Source organism: Pangasianodon hypophthalmus, chromosome 2 (genome assembly GCF_027358585.1).
Source record: "Pangasianodon hypophthalmus isolate fPanHyp1 chromosome 2, fPanHyp1.pri, whole genome shotgun sequence".
In the NCBI taxonomy this organism is placed as follows: Eukaryota; Metazoa; Chordata; class Actinopteri; order Siluriformes; family Pangasiidae; genus Pangasianodon; species Pangasianodon hypophthalmus.
Genome location: NC_069711.1, coordinates 10541137 through 10561090, shown reverse-complemented (window position 1 = coordinate 10561090; position 19954 = coordinate 10541137). Strand labels below are relative to the sequence as shown.

The window sequence follows — 19954 nt, the reverse complement described above, 5'->3', positions numbered from 1 at the left end:
CATCATTTCTTTGGGACACCACTCATACAGCTGTACCTACAGAAAGGGAGAATCAGAGACAAAGAGTAGGACTTTATAAAATTCTCACCAAAGCTTGGAGATGACTATATAGAGCATAGATTTTCATAATTGGAATCTTTTTTTCATTGAACAATGTGCAGAAAGATGCTGATCTCTAGAAATAAACTATGTAAAGACAGTAAAGACTACACACCTGAGATAATGCTCAACAAAGCATCCTGATACCAGAAAATAATGGATATAGCAGAGAGAATAAGAGGAGTGATGTCTTTTTTAGATATTGTTATGATTCAGTGGATGTAATTGTGTGTAGATTGTGGCTTTAAAAAACTGAAACTTTGTATATGTTTTACTTAAATGTATTGTCATTTTTTGTCATAAATCATTAGGCAACCATTACATATCACTTGCAGTGTAATGGTTCTCATCGCTTGCTCATGTGCTCTTCTGCAAAAAGCTCCTTTCTGTGCAAATTAATTTAATTAATTTAATGTAATGAATGTAATTAATTCTTATTTTTATTTATCAGTATGATAGCAAAGGTCCGATAGGCATAAATTACATTATGGTTACATGCCGTCTGGATGTACATCACAGATATAAGAAATAATACACACTTGTTAGCCTATCAGAAACTCATATATATTCTATTATTAATTAAAATGCCAAAACCAAAGCTAATCATAAATCAAGAGCAAATCTGTGATGGTGAGGCCAAAAAGGAACCTTCCCAAATGACAAGAGTGACCAGAGACCATAATCTTCATACAACAACTCATAGCATAGCTGAATATGCTCTGAAGAGATTGCTGTCCAAATCAGTGTAACTGATATTACAGTGTCTACCATTGCTCTAAATTAACCCTCTGGTTGTTTTAGAGTCAGTGTCCCACTTTTGGTGTTTGTGCCCAAATTTGGGTGGCTCATTATGCATGATTATAAAGCAATAATTAAAAAAAATTATATCATCTAATTTTGTGTTAGTCCTTTTAACCCATTTCTTTCCTAGCCATTATCATAAATTTTTCACTTCTTTTTGATATGTACAGAATATAGACCTCATTTACCTGATGTCATATCACTTGTTTATGAGTAAAATAAGTGGATTTTATGTCTAAAGACCAGAGGCAACCATATTGAATGATAATCAAAGACTAATATGTGTCAAGATTTTGCCAAAATACTTGTTTTGACATAATTTTAATAAATTTTGCAGGTGTCTCACAAAATTACATCTGTGGTGTTTCCAGTCAAACCTGACCAATATGATTTTATGAAAGAAATGAGAGACCAAACAAACAAAAACACTAACAAACAAACAAATAAATCATCAAAAAACAAACATTTACTTGGCAAACATCAATCATTCTTTTAAAAGACAAAATGAACTCATTTTAGTATTTCACACTTGTGTGTGTTCATACACAAGAGTGGCATTGTGTGGTAAGGACGGTGCGTGCCTTGCAAATATATTTGCTGAATTTGTGGCACACAATGCTGTTCTTCACATCCCTTGGGGCACAGAGCTGGCACAGAGAAGTTGGTATGTGAGGGAGGTGCTGCTGTCTTTCAATATTAGGGGTCACCAGAGCTCTCAGTAAGTCTTCCAGGAAGAGCCTTCCCCTGTAGGACTTCCCCTGGTTCCAGGCTGGGTTGATTTCTGTCCACAGTGCAAAGTCATTGTAGGCATCTAAGATGTTATAGAACACCACCATGTGCCAGTGGGACCTTGAGGGGGTGAGGAAGACCACAGTAAATTTCCATTCTTCAACAAGAATGTAACTTCCACCTCAGGAGGGTCTACTTCATCATCAGCTGATTCTTCCTCATCAGTTAATTTATGGTTTGGATTGTATTCAGTGTGGTCCTCAGACACATCCTCTTCAACTTCTATAGTGTCATTTAGGTCTCCTTCATCCACATCAGAGTTCCGATCAAATATATGACCAAGAGTTAGGATTAGTGAATCATTTGCTCATTGTGCTGGTGCAGAAGGAAATGTGGGCAAGGGCTCAACATATTGTGTGTGTGTGTGTGTGTGTGTGTGTTGAATTCTGCATGCTTTATTTAGTCTCACACATTCATTTCCTATTCATTCCTACACATTTGACTAACCCACCTAAAATTCTGTGAAACTAGTTATTATTAATTTTGCCTACTTTGCCTACTTTGGACAAAGTCATCAGGTCTTTTGGCAATCATATTAAAGAAACATAGAAAAAGTAAGTAATTCAGTCAGACGTAACCTGAACACAACTGGAGGGTTAGGCATGGAGAAAGGGATGCATACACTTGTGCACTCCTGGGCAAACTCTGTGATAGGGTACAACAATTATAGGCACTCATAATGTTTAGTTGAAATTTTATTTGTTTGCTTGTTTAAACAGTATTCATATACTAAAGTTGGTAAGCAGTAAGCTGCCAAGTGTAAAGACTCAGCAGTGCTTTCATAATAAGTCCAATTTGATTGACTTTAGAAGATGAGCATAAGTTGGGAATAATAACAACAGAATTACCTCACAGAAGAGTGATAAATTTTCCCTCTACTCTCACACCTATGTTTTATTTATTCCTGGATTTAATGTATACAAATTTCACAATATTTCAGCCTGGGATTTGAAGCAAACTCTGTTGCACTTGTTTTATTTGGCTCTGATAATCCTCCCCTTGATGCTGCAGATCCCCACCATCACTATGTCTACAACTGGCTAAAGTGACCTTTCCACTTTCCCTTTCTCTCTCGCTCTCTTCACAGGAGTGATTCGGACGGCCGTAGCCGATCTTGATAGGGAGACGCAGGACCGTTATGAGCTAGTTGTCAAGGCAACAGACATGGCAGGCCAAATGGGTGGTCTCTCCGGCTCCACCACAGTGACCATAGTGATCACGGACGTTAATGACAACCCTCCACGTTTCCCTCAGAGTGAGTGCTCATTATGTATGCCTTAAAACAGACATGTCATTATCAGTGGCCTTTCTATGACTCTTCTTAGTCTGGTTCTGAACAAAAAGCTTCCAGTGGAATATAGATACAACTTGGCAGGCAAAATATCCATAGGTCTTTGTTCATGAACTAGAACCAATGACACAACTGTTTTAAGACCTCAAGATATAAAATTATAGTAAAAAAAATGATGGGAGGAACTTTTAGTAAGGAATTCCTAATCTAAGAGTAAGGGTGGGGTCTTTCTCTTTGCTACGGATGACGACATGTTTCATGAAAGAATGTCGCCAGTGATTTTCTTATGCCTATTGTAGTGGGCATAAGAAAATAAAATAAATAAAATAAAATAAATAAAGTCATAAGAAAATAAAACTTAATTAAACATTTTTTATTAATGGCTTTCAGTTTATACATTCAATTAGAGTACTGACATACACACTCCTTATGTTGCTTACAGCCTATTGTAAGCATAGATTATAATTTGTAAACTTCTAATTTCTAAAATTGCTGTGAGTATATTTTTTATGTAATATGAGGTCAGTGACACATTCATTTTATTATTATTATTATTATTATTATTATTATTATTTGTAATATGACATTGTGCAATGCAGATCTCTACATCAGCCAATATAGAGAAATGTCACTGTCAATATCCAGTCAGAAAATATCTGTAGCAACAGATTGAATTGTTAATAAATGAGAGGGAATTTACTGATTCATGTAAAACTCACAGATGATATCTGCAGCAGTGGATAGTTGTGTAAACACTGGTGGTGCTCCATTACCTAATAGTTGTGGTAAGTACCATTACAACTCCCTAATCATTGCAATGCTCCCACATTCAACAGGATATACTTTAAAACTGTTGAAAAGGAAATTAAATTAGGGTTGCTCCTGTTTTTGCAGGTTTAGGACCTACTTTTAGCAGTAAAATCCTCTGTGAATTACTCTTAGACTTAAAAAATTAAGTCTAAAGAGCCTTAAAATTTAGATGAACATCCCATCGAAATTGCCCATTTTTTAAGAGTTTCTTCTAAATTGGCAAGTTAAGAGCAGGTTTTAGTTTCAAGATTCATACAGCCCTTGTTTTTTTATTAAGACTCTGCTCCACTCTTATTGCAAAAATGTTCATAATTCACATTAGTATTGCAACATATAATTGTTATTTATCGCCATTTCCCGGTAAAATGATTAAACAAACTATGCAATACTCTAAACAAAATAATTCTTTAAAACATTAATTCAACTGTTTGTTGGCTTAAACCTCTAGTGGAAAAAAAAGAACCATTATGTCCAAGGTCCTCTAGAGTAAAAATGGTATATTTTGTCATTGAAGTATACTCATAGATGAGTACTGCACTGAAATCATTAACACAGAGCAGATCCATCAATAAACCACTAAGGAAATATATAATTAGCCATCAAAGAGATCACTCTGCATGCTGCCAAACTGCTGCAGCTGCCAAACAGTGTCCCAGCACTGTATTATACAAGTTTCTTCTGCTCTTTTGGATCAAGCTACCTGATCTATTTATTAAATTTAGCTAGGATTTGGTTGTTAATAAGATTTTTAAAAAAAAAAAATAAAGACATCGTAAACACACTTTATTCGAATATATTGTAGTTTTCATAGTATATGAATTTTTCAGGACCCAAACAAACAGATTTTCCAGAATGACAGTATACACATGATCATATATCATTTTAGTTCAATAATTTTCAAGATATGAACAGGAAGTGCAAGCTTTTTTCTTTTATTCGTTTTTTTCACAAGGCATCTGATTGAGACTAGAGGTGTGTCTCGGAACTGGGAGCCTATGGACAAAAAAAACAAAAACAAAAAAAAATCACATGAGAATGAGGTTTTTAGCTGTCAGATAAAGTGGACCTTAGTAAATGCTGGGTCAGGTTCATGGTTGTTTAAATTAGGCTTAAATTAGGTTGAAATTAGGTATGTTTTTATTTTTTAATGTAGAGCTAAATTCTTCGGATATTTCGTGGACAGGTACAAACAAAAATAATAACTTTGTGACTGGGGGAAAAAAAAAACAGTCAGTTGAGATTACTCTGTAGTTGAGACCAATTATGAAGTGTCAGAGCCAGAATTCACAGACCATGCTGCCGTTGCTGGCATTTTCCAGTGTTTCCAGGGGCATAGTGGTGGGTTCATATTTAACAATTGGAAAAAAGAAAAAAAAAAAAGGTTTAGTCCACAGCCACTTCAAATTTAAATCCAAATACAGATATGAACATTTGGAGCACTAAACAGATGCAGATATACAGTAGGTACACAATGTATATTGCATTACACAGGGCCTCTGGGTTTTCTCTGGGCCTTTGTGCTATTAAGTATACAGGTTTCTACACTGTCTTAATGCTGTTTGCTATGGATCAAGCAGCCTGATCCAGTGTGAATGGCTGAATAAATGAATATCTGGACTTGTCAAATCCAGAGCTCTTTGGTCTCTGTATAAAGAAAGAAATACAGAAGGAATGATCAGACTCCAGTATATTAAACATATTGATGTACATGTGGGTATTTTTTCTACCCATTTCCGGTGTTTTCTTTGACTCCTATCTTTCCTCCACTAGTCATTATTATATTAGATTTAACACAATGAATAGAGTGTGTGAGTCAGGCTTCCAGTCCCCAGTGCCTGTTCTTCTTCATCTCAATGGCTCTCGTTTCCTCCCCATTTTCCTTTCAACAGCAGAGAAGCCCACATTTAGACCATTTCCTTCTGACCATCTAATTGAGAATGCTTACTTTGCTGTGTAGAGGGTCAAAGTAATTTTGCATGTTTTTATCTTGATATGATATACACTCACTGGTCACTTTATTAGGAACACCTGTACAGAACAAAATGGTCTCTCCTAATAAGATACGTATGTACCACGCCTTACCAAGCACCCATGCCTTGCAAATTTGGCATGTCCACAGCTTGGCATGTTCCTCCATTCTGAGGGGCAGCAGTGGCTCAGTGCTACTAATCAGAAGTTCAGAGGTTCAAGCCACAGAACTTAAAAATGCCATTGTTGGGCCCTAGAAGATACTTCTAAACCTTTTTGCTTCAGGGGCACTATCATGGCTGACCCTGCACTCTGACCCCATCTTCCTAACGAGATGAGATATGTGAAGAAAGAATTTCACCATAATGCATATATGAAAAATAAAGGCATCTTCATCTTCACATGCATATGTTAATTGCTGCTAGATATGTATGCCTACTGGATTTACAGCTTAGAGGAAGGAAAATGAGACTTTCTTCATCTCTGTCCCTTTCTCTTTTCTTCCCTCTGCTTATTAGAGATGTGTCAGTTTTCAGTTCCAGAAGGGATGGCAGTGGGCACATCGGTGGGCCGGGTGATGGCCACAGATGCAGACATGGGTGAGAACACGGACATGAGCTACCTGATTAAAGACGAGGAAGGAGGAGAGCTCTTCAGAGTCTCCACTGACACAGACACACAAGAAGCCATCATTATCATCAAGAAGGTACAAGCTGGTCTACTCCAATATGTAAAGTTGATGTTGATGTTCCTCTTTCGGCTGCTCCCATTAGGGGTTGCCCCCGCAGATCATTGGTCCACATATTTGATTTGGCACAGTTTTTACCCTGGGTGCCCTTCCTGACACAGCCCTCCCCAGTTTAAAAACCCTACACATGGTGAACTTTAGACATTTTCTATTTTAGATTTAGACTTTTACATCAGATATAGGCTACAAAGTTTGAAAGTATATAAAATATTTCTATATTGTTTGGGAATATTCTGTATTCACTTTTTTTGTTTTTATTATAACATATATATATACACTATATTACCAAAAGTATTCGGTCACCTGCCTTGACTCACATATGAACTTAAGTGCCATCCCATTCCTAACCCATAGGGTTCAATATGATGTCGGTCCACTTTTTGCAGCTATTACAGCTTCAACTCTTCTGGGAAGGCTGTCCACAAGGTTGAGGAGTGTGTTTATAGGAATTTTTGACCATTCTTCCAAAAGCGCATTGGTGAGGTCACACACTGATGTTGGTCGAGAAGGCCTGGCTCTCAGTCTCCGCTCTAATTCATCCCAAAGGTGTTCTATCGGGTTGAGGTCAGGACTCTGTGCAGGCCACTCAAGTTCATCCACACCAGACTCTGTCATCCATGTCTTTATGGACCTTGCTTTGTGCACTGGTGCACAGTCATGTTGGAAGAGGAAGGGGCCCGCTCCAAACTGTTCCCACAAGGTTGGGAGCATGGAATTGTCCAAAATGTTTTGGTATCCTGAAGCATTCAAAGTTCCTTTCACTGGAACTAAGGGGCCAAGCCCAACTCCTGAAAAACAACCCCACACCATAATTCCTCCTCCACCAAATTTCACACTCGGCACAATGCAGTCCGAAATGTACCGTTCTCCTGGCAACCTCCAAACCCAGACTCGTCCATCAGATTGCCAGATGGAAAAGTGTGATTCATCACTCCAGAGAACGCGTCTCCATTGCTCTAGAGTCCAGTGGCTGCGTGCTTTACACCACTGCATCCGACGCTTTGCATTGCACTTGGTGATGTGTGGCTTGGATGCAGCTGCTCGGCCATGGAAACCCATTCCATGAAGCTCTCTGGGTACTGTACTTGGGCTAATCTGAAGGTCACATGAAGTTTGGAGCTCTGTAGCAATTGACTGTGAAGAAAGTCGACGACCTCTTTGCACTATGCGCTTCAGCATCCGCTGACCCCTCTCCGTCAGTTTACGTGGCCTACCACTTCGTGGCTGAGTAGCTGTTGTTCCCAAACTCTTCCATTTTGTTATGATAAAGCTGACAGTTGACTGTGGAATATTTAGGAGCGAGGAAATTTCACGACTGGATTTGTTGCACAGGTGGCATCCTATGACAGTTCCACGCTGGAATTCACTGAGCTCCTGAGAGCGGCCCATTCTTTCACAAATGTTTGTAAAAACAGTCTGCATGCCTAAGTGCTTGATTTTATACACCTGTGGCCAGGCCAAGTGATTAGGACACCTGATTCGGATCATTTGGATGGGTGACCGAATACCTTTGGTAATATAGTGTGTATATATATATATATATATATATATATATATATATATATATATATATATATATATATGTTATAATAAAAACAAAAAAAACACAAAAAGTTTATAATAAAAACAAAAAAAGTTTTTATATATATATTTATACACACACTGATCAGCCATAATATTAAAACCACTGGCAGGTGATGTGAATAACATTGATTGTCTTATTACAATGCCACCTGTCAAGGGCTGAGATATATTCGGTAGCATGTGAACAGTCAGTTCTCAAAGCCAGTTCTCAATGTGTTGGAAGCAGGAAAAATGGGCAGGCATAAAGATCTGAGCAACTTTGATAAGGGCCAAATTGTGATGGCTAGATGACTGTGTCAGAGCATCTCCAAAACTGCAGGTCTTGTGGGGGTGTTCCCGGTATGCAGTGGTTAGTACTTACCAAATGTGGTCCAAAGAAGGACAACCGGGGAACAGGTGACAGGGTCATGTGCGACCAAGGCTCATTGATGCACATGGGGAGTGAAGGCCAGCCCATCTGGTGTGATCCCACAGAAGAGCTACTGTAGAACAAATTGCTGAAAAAGTTAATGCTGGCTGTGATAGAAAAGTGTCAGAGCACACAGTGCAATGCATATGGGGCTGCATAACCGCAGACCAGTCAGAGTGCCAATGCTGACCCCTGTCCACCGCAGAAAGCGCCTACAGTGGGCATGTAAGCATCCGAACCGGACCATGGAACAATGGAAGAAGGTGGCCTGGTCTAATGAATCGTCTTTTCTTTTACATATGGATGCATTGCTTGCCTGGGGAAGAGCTGGCACAAGGATGCACTATGGGAAGAGGGCTAGCTGGCGGAGGCAGTATGATGCTCTAGGCAATGTTCTGCTGGGAAAACCTTGGTCTTGGCATTCATGTGGATGTTACTTTGACACATACCACCTATCTAAACATTGTTGCAGACCAAGTACACTTCTTCATGGCAACTGTATTCCCTAATGGCAGTGGCCTCTTTCAGCAGGATAATGTGCCCTGAAACACTGCAAAAATTGTTCAGGAATGGTTTGAGGAACATGACAAAGAGTTCAATGTGTTGACTTGAACTCCATATTCCCCAGATCTCAATCAGATACAGCATCTGTGGGATGTGCTGGACAAACAAGTCTGATCCATGGAGGCCCACCTCACAACTTACACGACTTGCAAGGATCTGCTGCTAAAGTCTTGGTGCCAGATACCACAGCACACCTTCAGAGATCTTGTGTAGTCCATACCTTGACGAGTCAGAGCTGTTTAGGTGGCACAAGTGGGACCAACACAATGCTAGGCAGCTGGTATATATATTGCTTATATCCACTTCAAGTTTACACACATAATGTCTTTTGACTTTCTGCTTATAATAATTAACAAAAAGTATGTATTCATAAGTATAACGATATGTTTAAAAAATGAAACTGATAGGGGAAAAAAGCATGTAGACACAACAAATTAGAAGAAGTAAATAGTTTTGCAGTATTGTGGTTCAATTTTGGCCCATTCCCCTTGCCAAATTCTCTTCAATTCCCCAAAGTTATGAGGATCCCACTGATGGACTTGCAATTTCAAAATCCTCCATAAATTTTCTGTAGGGTTCAAGTCAGGAGATTGACTAGGCCAAGCAAGGGCTTCTTGAGTTTGTTAGGCTGTATGATTGGGGTTGTTGAAATGTCCATCTTCTCCCCAGCTACATTTGCTTGGCTGATGAGATTGAAATCTCCTCTTTAATATGTCCAGTTCCAGGTCGCTCCATTCATGCTGTTGCTCCATTCATGCTTCCTTCAATTAAATGTAAAACCCCAGTACCCTTTGCAGAGTAGCAGCCCCATATCATGATGCTCCCACCTCCATACTTCACTGTGGGTATGGTGTTCTTGGGGTCATACACACAACTCTTCTTTCCCCAAATATGATGAGTTGAATTATTACCAAAGTGTTTCATTTTTGTTTCATCTGACCAGAGTATATTGTTCCAAAATAGTTCTGATTTGTCTAAAAACGTTAGATCTTGACTATCATAAACTGTACATGTCACGGCAACTCTGGAATGAGCATCAGACTCCAATCCTCAATGCACACCCAGCTGCCTCACACAGTGACACATTAACTCTCGCCTGACTACTAATACAGCACACCTGCTTTCAATCGTCCACATACCCTATAAATAGAGACTTTCTACAATCACTTATTGCGAAGTATCCCCTCAGTTCTGTTAATACATATGACATACCAAGCCTTTTTCCCATGTTAATGATTCTGTTTTTTGATCTGATTTGTTTCTCTGGTTTTTGTGATTCTGTTTTTGATTTGGATATCTTGTTGTGAACGGTGTGAAGCCGGTAATGGCCCTCTCCAAAAAAAAAAAAAACTTTGAAGAGAGAGTTTGACAGGGCGTGAAACCATCAAAAGGTAAATGGTTGGAGTCTGCACGGTCCACCTGGGGGATTCAACTCAACGGTCACGGGTCATTCTCGCCCACGCGTGTGCCCCCTCCACTCGCCCTCACCGGGCCGGACTGCCTGCCATCACCTGACTATCTGAAGTGTCTTTGCATCTGTTTTCTGATCTTTAATAAAAGGATTACCTGCAACTGCAACCCTCTCAGCAGATGGATGGCTAGATAGATAGATAGATAGATAGATAGATATTCACTCACTGTCCACTTTACTAGGAACACCTGCTCATTTATGCAGTTATCCAGTCAGCCAATTATGTGGCAGCAGCACAATGCATAAAATCATGCAGATACAGGTCAAGAGCTTCAGTTAATGTTCACATTAAACATCAGAATGGGGAAAAAGTGTGATCTCTCTGATTTTAACCGTGACATGGTTGTTGGTACCAGATGGACTGGTTTGAGTATTTCAAAAACTCCTGATCTCCTGGGATTTTCATATAAAACAGTCTCTAGAGTTTAAACAGAATGGTGTGAAAAACAAAAAACATCCTGTGTGCCCAAGGTCTGCAGGCTGAAACACCTTGTTGATGAGAGAGATCAGAGGAGAATGACCAGACTGGCCTGAGCTGACAGGAAGTCTATAGTAACTCACATAAGCACTCTTTACAGCCATGGTGAGCAGAAAAGCACCTCAGAACACATCAGCACATCAACACAACAGCAGAAGACCACATCAGGTTCCACTCCTGTCGGCCAAGAATAGGAATCTGAGGATATGATGGGCACAGACTCATTGATTGTGTGCATTGTGCTACATGATTACCTGATTAGATAATTGCATAAATGAGGAGGTGTACAAAAAATTGGATGGTGAGTGTATATCAGCTATGTCAAATAATGTCTGAATACTCACTCTGAGATCACATGTTCCTTAACATAATCTTTCTGGGTCTTTTTATCCATTAAACTCCTGTCAGCAGTTCCAGACTTACATTATTCACTCCTTTACCTAAATAACTCTGCTATTGTTTTCTACATTACAACTATGTCATTCTAAACACAAACAGTACATAATATTTAAATTTTGGTTTCCTGCCTTCTTTTTTACTGTAACTTGCAGCCTCTGGACTATGAGAAGAAACGCACCCATAATGTGGTGGTGGAGGCAGTGAATAAGCATGTGGATCCACGCTTCGTGGACCTGGGCTCTTTCCGGGACCAGACCATTGTCAGAGTCAGCGTGTCAGATGTGGACGAACCTCCAGTCTTCTTTCCACCCACCGGAGCTATTATGGAAGTACAAGAGGATGCCAAGCAAGGGACCCTTGTGGGCTTTGTTACAGCCAGGGACCCAGACGTGGATAATGTCCCTCTTAGGTAATACTTTTCTGTCCTTTATCTCACTGGAGATATATGTACAGTGTCTTAAAAACAGTTCTAAAAAAAAAAGTATGTAACTGTATGTACCAGTGGTCTTTATTAATTCTATGACCTTCATATTAAAAGTTATTAGTAATTAGTCATGAGTTATTATGTATTATTATATAGTATACATTATTTAATTATTTAATTATTTTATAACTAATTTCATAATTATATTTTATTAAAAATTAACCCTTATAACTATAGTGTTTTTAAATATTCCTTAGATTTATTAGAGCTGTCCAAACATATTTTTGGAAGTTGCTCTTTTGTGTGTGTGTGTGTGTGTGTGTGTATTTATGACCTGTCCCTGGTCCATGGTCATTTAGATAAGGATATATTTCCACTGTTGACAAGACACCTTATGCAAGATATACTTACCAAGCTGCTTACCGAGATAATACCCTACATCAGTCAGTGTTTCCCAGTACTAATCCATGAGTCCATTTAAATTCTATTTCCCTGCTCTAGATTTACTCAGCTAAGAGTTCATCTCCTCCTTTCAGTCCCATGCCTTACATCCAAATCTCTCTCAAAAACCCCCTATCCCCATGCAATCATACAGTGCAGGAACATCAGCCTTCTCTGCCATTGCTTCCATAAGCTACGTTCATGCTTCGGCCTTAATCTTAGTCTTATTCTCTGCTCTATTAAGCACTGTAGTGCTTTGCTACGTGATTATTTGTGTTATTCTTATACAGGTTGCCTCTGCACAATGACTGTCAGGCAGGAAAGAGTGTCTCAAAGCCCCAGGACAGAAAAAAATGAGCATCTCTTTTATATATCAATTGTGTGATCAAAAATCAGCTATTAGACTTCTATGGGTATGTAAGAGCTGGGAAAACAGTAAAACATGTAGTTCATGGCTACTTCAAGACCAACTGGGGAGACACTACTGGTGTCAATACTATTGGTAGACAAAAATATTTTCAATTTAGGCCTCGGTTTAGCAGTATCAGTGTTGGCATAAATAATACTAATTTAGGTAGCAAAAGTAACAGTATGGAATTGAAAGGACAGGTTCACAGCTGCCATCATTATAGTGCTGCTCTAGTAGTTTATTAGTCCTTGTACGGCTCTCACGTTTTGCCCCCACTGGGGGTCTTCCTCGGGTCAGATTGACCAGGGGCATTAACTCTTTTTATTTAAAACACCACAGACATGAAGAAATTACATATGTCTAGTGTATATATGGTCTCCAACTCTCCAACTCCAACTCCAGACAATAATGATGACAAATCTGTTTATTATTTGAAATTTACCTCTGCTAGATCACTTTTATTTAAGGAAAATGCCATCCAGTTTTGTGTGTAAGTAATGAAACACCGTAGTCAACACACTTGAAGCATAAATAATGTTTTTTCTTGTAAAAATTAAATGAAACAAGGTTTTCATGATTATCAATCATTGTGTTTAACTCTTACTTTAAATTTTAATCTGTCTCTTGTTATATTCAAAGTAGTATTGGCCATGACAAAATAAATGTCAGCTATAAATAACAAATAGAAAACACAAAATAAAATTTACATTGTTTTTTTTAATTATTCATGCTTGCACTAAAAATGAGTCAATTCCTTCTGAAATAGCATTGGATATAGCAGAACACTGTGTGTGCATATGCATTCATGTCTACAGTAGATGAACTAGAACAATGAACTTGAGTACTAGAAAAATGAACGCCATTTGAATGTGCATGTCTGTCTACCTAGCATATGACGAACAAAATCTTGCAGTGTGTGCGTGACAAATGTACTTGCTGCATTTGCTTGTATATATAGAAGGTGTTTCAGTGTCCTTCAATGCCTCCTGTCGTTGCAACCAGCTGCCAACTAAAATGGTGAAAAGTCTTTGTTAGACACCAGTATTCTGTTCACAGATGCACACACACACACACACACACACACACAACACATATAACATAACAAAATAGCCACTCACAGATACTTTAGGCACTCGAAGTGGTGGTTGTCTGGGACGTGCATTTTGGGTAACAGGAGCCTCCTCCTGAATCCTTTTTGGAATAGCTGCAGATGACCAGGAACTTAGGACTTTTCTCTGGTTATGATGGGTCAAATGTGCCTTATCTTGTGTATTTGACATGTTTTAGTTTCATATTTACCATGACCTGTCTCTTTTCAAATACTTTTTTAACGATTTAATTACTTTTAGGTCAAATTGACCCGAGGACCTTATAAGCAATGTAAATGTGTAGGAGGGGTGTAAGATGTGTTAACTTTTTTTTTTTTCCTGTACGCCTTCCTTACAAAAAAGTTTCAAGTGGAAAAATGCTATGTTCTATATCTTTTTTTGATTAAAAATGTTAAGCAGATGAATTTGACCTGAGGGCTGCACAAGAGTATGTAAAAAAGTAAAAAAAAAAAAAAGTACATCAAAATAACATTGATGTACAGGAAATATGGACTTTGAACAATAAATCCTATATTTTTTTTTCTGTAAACACACTGATAGACCCAGCTTGTTCTGACTTAGCGGTCAGTGATATGCTGAGCTCATTGGTACAGCTCTAAGGGAATAAAAGATGAATAATAGCCACAAAGCCTATTACTCACACATACACGTACACAATGTAAATTAGCTCCATTAAAATGCATGATATAGAGCTGAAAGAGCTCCAGGTGTTGTAAAGAACAGAGCAGCACCATGCAGGTTAGCTGGCATGCACCCATGAATGGCATCACTCCCATGGCTATCGTGAACACTTTAATAATCTCTAATGAAAAGAGCTGTACCTCGTGGCAATCCCATGCACCTATACCACACACAGTGCCAATGCACAGCTTCTGCAACCTAACCTCTACAAAAAAAACCCTCCCTTTTCCCCCTGTGTTTGTGCCACAGGTGTGTTGTGGGAACCTCCTTACTCAGAGAACTAAGTCTATGGGGTTTCATAAAAAGAGGTTAAAATTTGAAACTGAGATGGGACCTGTAATTCATATGTGACATCTTTAATGGTACTCTATACTGAATGTATCAAAGTAAGGCTTAGTTCATTACTTTCCTCCAGAAATCATAGGTTCTCATTAAGAGCCATACATGGCTGCTAGGTTTCCCCAACAATGGTGATTTGCTTGTTCTTTATAATTTCTTACCACATTCTCCACCCTCTTGTGTGTATTCTCTCAAACTCCTCTTTATCTAGTCGGCTACCGAGGGGAGGTTGGTAGGTGAGGAATCCCAGGAGAATATGGGAGTTTGGTAATCTAAGAGGCAACAGAACGCAGTTAAACCTGTAGTGGAATGAATGATGGAATGCCATGCTATTTAGGCCCAGGGGAGAAAACAAAACCATTCCTTTTGTTGACCATACCAGTATATACATAGTAACTTTTCTTATTTTATCAGTGACAAAATCCACATAGTTATGTGACCACAGGCATTCAGGTTTGACTGTAGGCAGAGCTTTTTGGACTTTAGCTTTGCAAAGATAGAACAGGAGGAAACAAAAAATTGTATATCAAAGGCCACACTGTTCTACCTAAAATCTGTGGGCCATCGGCTGGTTACTTTGGAGCTCTCCTGGATGACCTGAAAAAAGAGAGGAGTGGGCCCAGGTGTCATGGCCCTGGCATAAGGTATTCCCCTGGGCTAGAGGAGTAGTGCAGTTAGTAACTTGAGCTGGAGGTGTTGAAAATCTGGGTAGGTGGGGAATGAAGAGACGTTTGAACTGAGTACACTCACAACATTTATTAAAGTACACACTCCATACACAGAAGAGACCTTGTAAAGCAGTTTTAACGAGTAGAACCAACTTACCAGGTGGAGAGAACCAACTTACCAGGTGGTCCCTCTAGGGAAAGAACAGACAGCACCAATGGAATGAACATAAGACACACTTCTTTTACCCTTTAATCTACCTGCCAAGACAACACTAGCTACCACTCTTAAGCCTCAACAAAAATACAAGGCGTCGTGTAACTGACCACTTACCTAGTGTGTCTAGACAGAGAAATTCCTACGTTATGTTTGTGCGTGCACCTGCTGACCTGTTCGTCCTCCCTAAGGTGATATGACATGATATGACAGCAATGTGTAGCAGGAACAAACAATACAACACTGACATAACAGACATTAACACTACTATCCAACAGAACAAATAGGAGAAAACAGCACAGTTAGCACAAAAGCAAAGCACAGAAGTGTAGTGAAGCACACAAATGCAAGCATCAAGAAATCAAAAGTACAACACTAAAGTAAGAAATGTGTGTGTGTGTGTGTGTGTGTGCATGCATGTGTGTGTGTGCGGGCATGCGTGTGTGTCAACCAAAGAGCTGGCTCACTGTTGCCGACATGGTCGCTTTAAAGTCGTGGCTCCTCCCATTTGGACACATCCCTGCGATTGATTTGCCCAGCGATAATCATGACTGACACCCGTCAATCAGGCAGAGAAAGAGCGGGAGAGAGAGAGCAAGCAAGTGAGCAAAACAAGGCAGCAAGCAGACAAACACAGACACATACACAGTAATGCTCATGTTTGCACATATCTAGGTGCACCTCAACCAGTAGACACGTGAGGGTTTGTTAGCCACCACATTTTAGAACCTTTCTTGTGGTGAATTTCTAAGTTATAATTTTGAGGAATGAGGTACCATCTCATAAGTCTCTGGTTCTGATTACACATGCAAGATAAAAACACTAGAGGGTTATGACCAATGCATATTACAGTACAACTGGTAGGAGGCTAGAACCAACAAACTTCAAATTTTTTGCAAGGCTAGTAACAGGGCTAGAGCTTCCTTCTCAGTAGTGGAGTACTTTACATGATGATTATTAAACAACATAGATCTATTCCCATTTTGTCCTCTTGGATCAGTACAGCTCCTGCACCAAGGGCACTATCATCCACCTCCAACTTAACACTGTTAAATGACACTATCAAAGGCATGCTGGCAAGACTGAGTTCACACAAAAGACACAGGCTACATAGGGATCTAAGGGAGCCACCACTGATGAAAAATTCTTACAAAAATTGCGGTAGTATCCATCCATACCAAGAAATCGTTGCAGCTCCTGCCTGGTAGAAGGAATTGGGAAGTTCTTGTTGGCAATAGCCTTTTGTTCCCCAGGACACACCTGGTCTTGCCCTACTTTTTTTTCCCAAAGATATGTTATTGAAGCTTTAGTAAATCACACTTTGCTAGCTTTATGGTCAAAGAAGCTTTTCTCAGCTTCTCAAAGATTGTGTGCAAGGACTCCATATGACTGAGCCATTCCAAAGAATAAACCACCAAGTCACCCAGGTAAGCACTGCAATCAGCTACATCAGCTAGACCTAGGTTTATCAACCTCTGAAAAGTAGCTGGAGCATATTTCAAGCCAAAAGGCATTATTGGGTATTGCAGGAAACAATCTGGCGTAACAAATGCTGAAATTTCAGAAGCGTGGGGAGTTAGTGGAATCTGCCAATAGCCCTTAAGGAGATCCAGTTACAAAATGGGCAGAGCGAACAGTATCAATTCAGTCAACTAGTCTTGGCAAAGGAAAAGAATTAGATAATCAGAAACTGTAACTGCATTAACCCACCTGTAGTCAGTACAGAACCTATATGTGGAATTGGATTTGGGAACAAGTAAACAAGGCGAACCCAAGGACTTGAGCTGAGTTTAGTTAAGTCATGTTTCAGCAAACAGTCAACTTTTGTCTTCATAGCTTGATATGCTTGCTGTTTAAGAGGCTTCTTTACAGTTACCTGTATATCATGCTGTAGAACATTTGAGAGAGAATATCACCAAATAAGGAAGGGAAATCTTTTATTAACCCTGAAATGTCCTTCTTCTGTTCATCTGATAAATGAGATATCATTAAAAGTAAATCTCATGAAAACTCAGAGTTTGACAATCTAGCACAAGGCTGAGGTACAATCTGGAATTCTAGTTCATCTGACCCTTCTGCCAACACATGATCAGGTATTGAGGTGACAACAGGAGAAGTTTTATAAGGGGGGGATGCCACTGTTTTAGCTGTAGGGTCATAAGCATGATAAGCCTTCAATGTGTTAATGTCATGAACATGAGTCTGGAGTGTGAATAACATCAGGAGTGTGAATAACATGTGTCTGTGTCTCACTCAGTTTCCTATGTACTATCTAAGGGCCAGAAAACTTTGCTGAGAAAGAAGAGCCTGGGACTATTAAAAGGACCAATTAGTTGTTTTCCAGGCAAATGATTTCTGAACTTTGCCCTTTTATCATAATGCCTCTTCATACAAGACTGAGAGCCATTCAGAGCTTCTTTACCTAAGTCACAAGCCTTGTGTAATTTTTCATAGGTACTAATGACATAGTCCAGCACATTACATGGGTCAGCATCACTCTTTGAGTGTAACTGGAGCTGTGATCTTACGCCATGGAATGGCCTCAGGAAAATGAGTTGCTATACAGATCAGTGTTAACAGGTATTGATGCAAAGGCAGTCTTACATAACCAAACCAAGACCTTGGCAAAACACATGGATTCCACAAAAGGTCTACTCATTTAAAGGTAGCATCTGGGCTGCACCAGTCTCCCAGTACCAAGGTACTGAACTTGAACCTCAGCAGGCAAAGACACTCAACCTGTGGAAATGAGGGGCTCATAACTCGATTCACACATACCGTTACCAGTATGCCCTGAAATCGCTAACAGAAAACAGCCCAATAACACAGCTCCCTTGGAGGAGTTGAACTAGCACTATAATGTTTTAAGGCTGAACAGCTATTCTGTGACCAGCTTTGTTGCAGTAGAAACAGGATGTAGAAAGATGCATAGCTGACTGGTCAGAAACTTCAGTTTGGCAAGGTTTAAAAATGAGTAAGTACAAATTTGTCCATGAGCCTAGCAGCTTCTGAAACTTCTGAGTGATGAAACTTTACGCTCGTTCAGATGACTACCTTCTCAGGCAGAGAATTTTTGAGTTCGTAGAGCAAAATGAATTCCCTAAGAGACTCAAAATTGTTAACCTTGCTTGAAGCACACCATTTATCAAGTATAATTTATTTTTCTCTGGCAAATTCAATAATTTTTTGTGAGCTCAGTTTTTTAAGGGTCCAGAACTTGTCTATATGCTTCAGGGATCAGATCATAAGCACGCAGTGTTGCCGCTTTAGCAGGTACATAATGGAAGCTTTCTTGCAAAGATAATGAAGAACAAACTTCCTGAGCCTTCCCTAACAACTTGCATTGCAAACGGAGAGTCCAAATCTCTTTTGGCCAAGCTAAGGTGGTTGCAATACATTCAAACTCACTAAAATAGGTATTTGCCTTAGCTTTCATAAATAAAGCCAATCTGCCTACTTACATCAATGACTAGCGTCTGGGGTAAACGACTCTCTGGAGGTGAATGTACCTCAGGTTCAGAAGGAGGAGGCATGGGGGGAAGTGGAAAAACCAGTGGAGATTTCCAGGAGGACTTTATGGGATCTGATGGGATGAAGGAACCTGGAACAGTCTTCACTGTATGGAGTTCCAGTTCCCAGAATTGGATCTCTTTCTCTGCCTCCAACTCCATCTTGCAGATAGCTAACTGCAGCTCCCTTTCTGCACAACAAGCCAAGTGATGTGTAGCAGTGGAACAAATAACAATGCAATACTAACCTAAGAGACATTAACACGACTAGCCAGACAGAACAAATAGCAGAAAACAGTTAGAATGGTTAGCTCAAAAGTAAACACAGAAGCTTAGCAGAGAAGTGTGTTAAAGAACACAAATGCAAGCATTAAGAAATCAAAAGTAAACATTAAAGCGAGAAGCAGCATACATGTGTGTGAGCTGAAGGGCTGGCTTGCTGTTGCCACCATACTCACTTTAAAGGCCGCGCTCTTCCCATTTTGGAAGCATCCACATGATTGATTGGCCCAGCGTTATTGATGACTGACACCCAGTTTGCCAATTGGGTAGAGAGCTGCAGAGAAATAGAGGGGGAGAGAGAGCGAGAGTAAGCGAGCAAGCAAAACAATGCAGCAAGCAGACAAACAGATGCATACACATTAACACTCATGCACATAACACCAGGTAATGAGTTTATTCTTCTGGTTGAGGAGTAGGTCTTCTTGGTTGATACATAATGGTTAAATTGAAATGGCTGAAAAAGAGGG

General features: G+C 39.5%; 1 protein-coding gene across 2 annotated transcripts in view; it reads left to right on the top strand.

The window, feature by feature from the left end:
• The window catches only part of LOC113532783 (cadherin-22), a 190811-nt gene that overhangs the window by 121920 nt on the left and 48937 nt on the right, over positions 1–19954 (top strand). For both annotated transcript variants that reach the window (XM_026924421.3, XM_053229740.1), the window contains 3 exons: positions 2777–2944; positions 6277–6464; positions 11564–11820. In XM_026924421.3, the coding sequence (XP_026780222.3) occupies positions 2777–2944; positions 6277–6464; positions 11564–11820 (613 nt within the window). The remainder of the gene's footprint in view (positions 1–2776; positions 2945–6276; positions 6465–11563; positions 11821–19954) is intronic.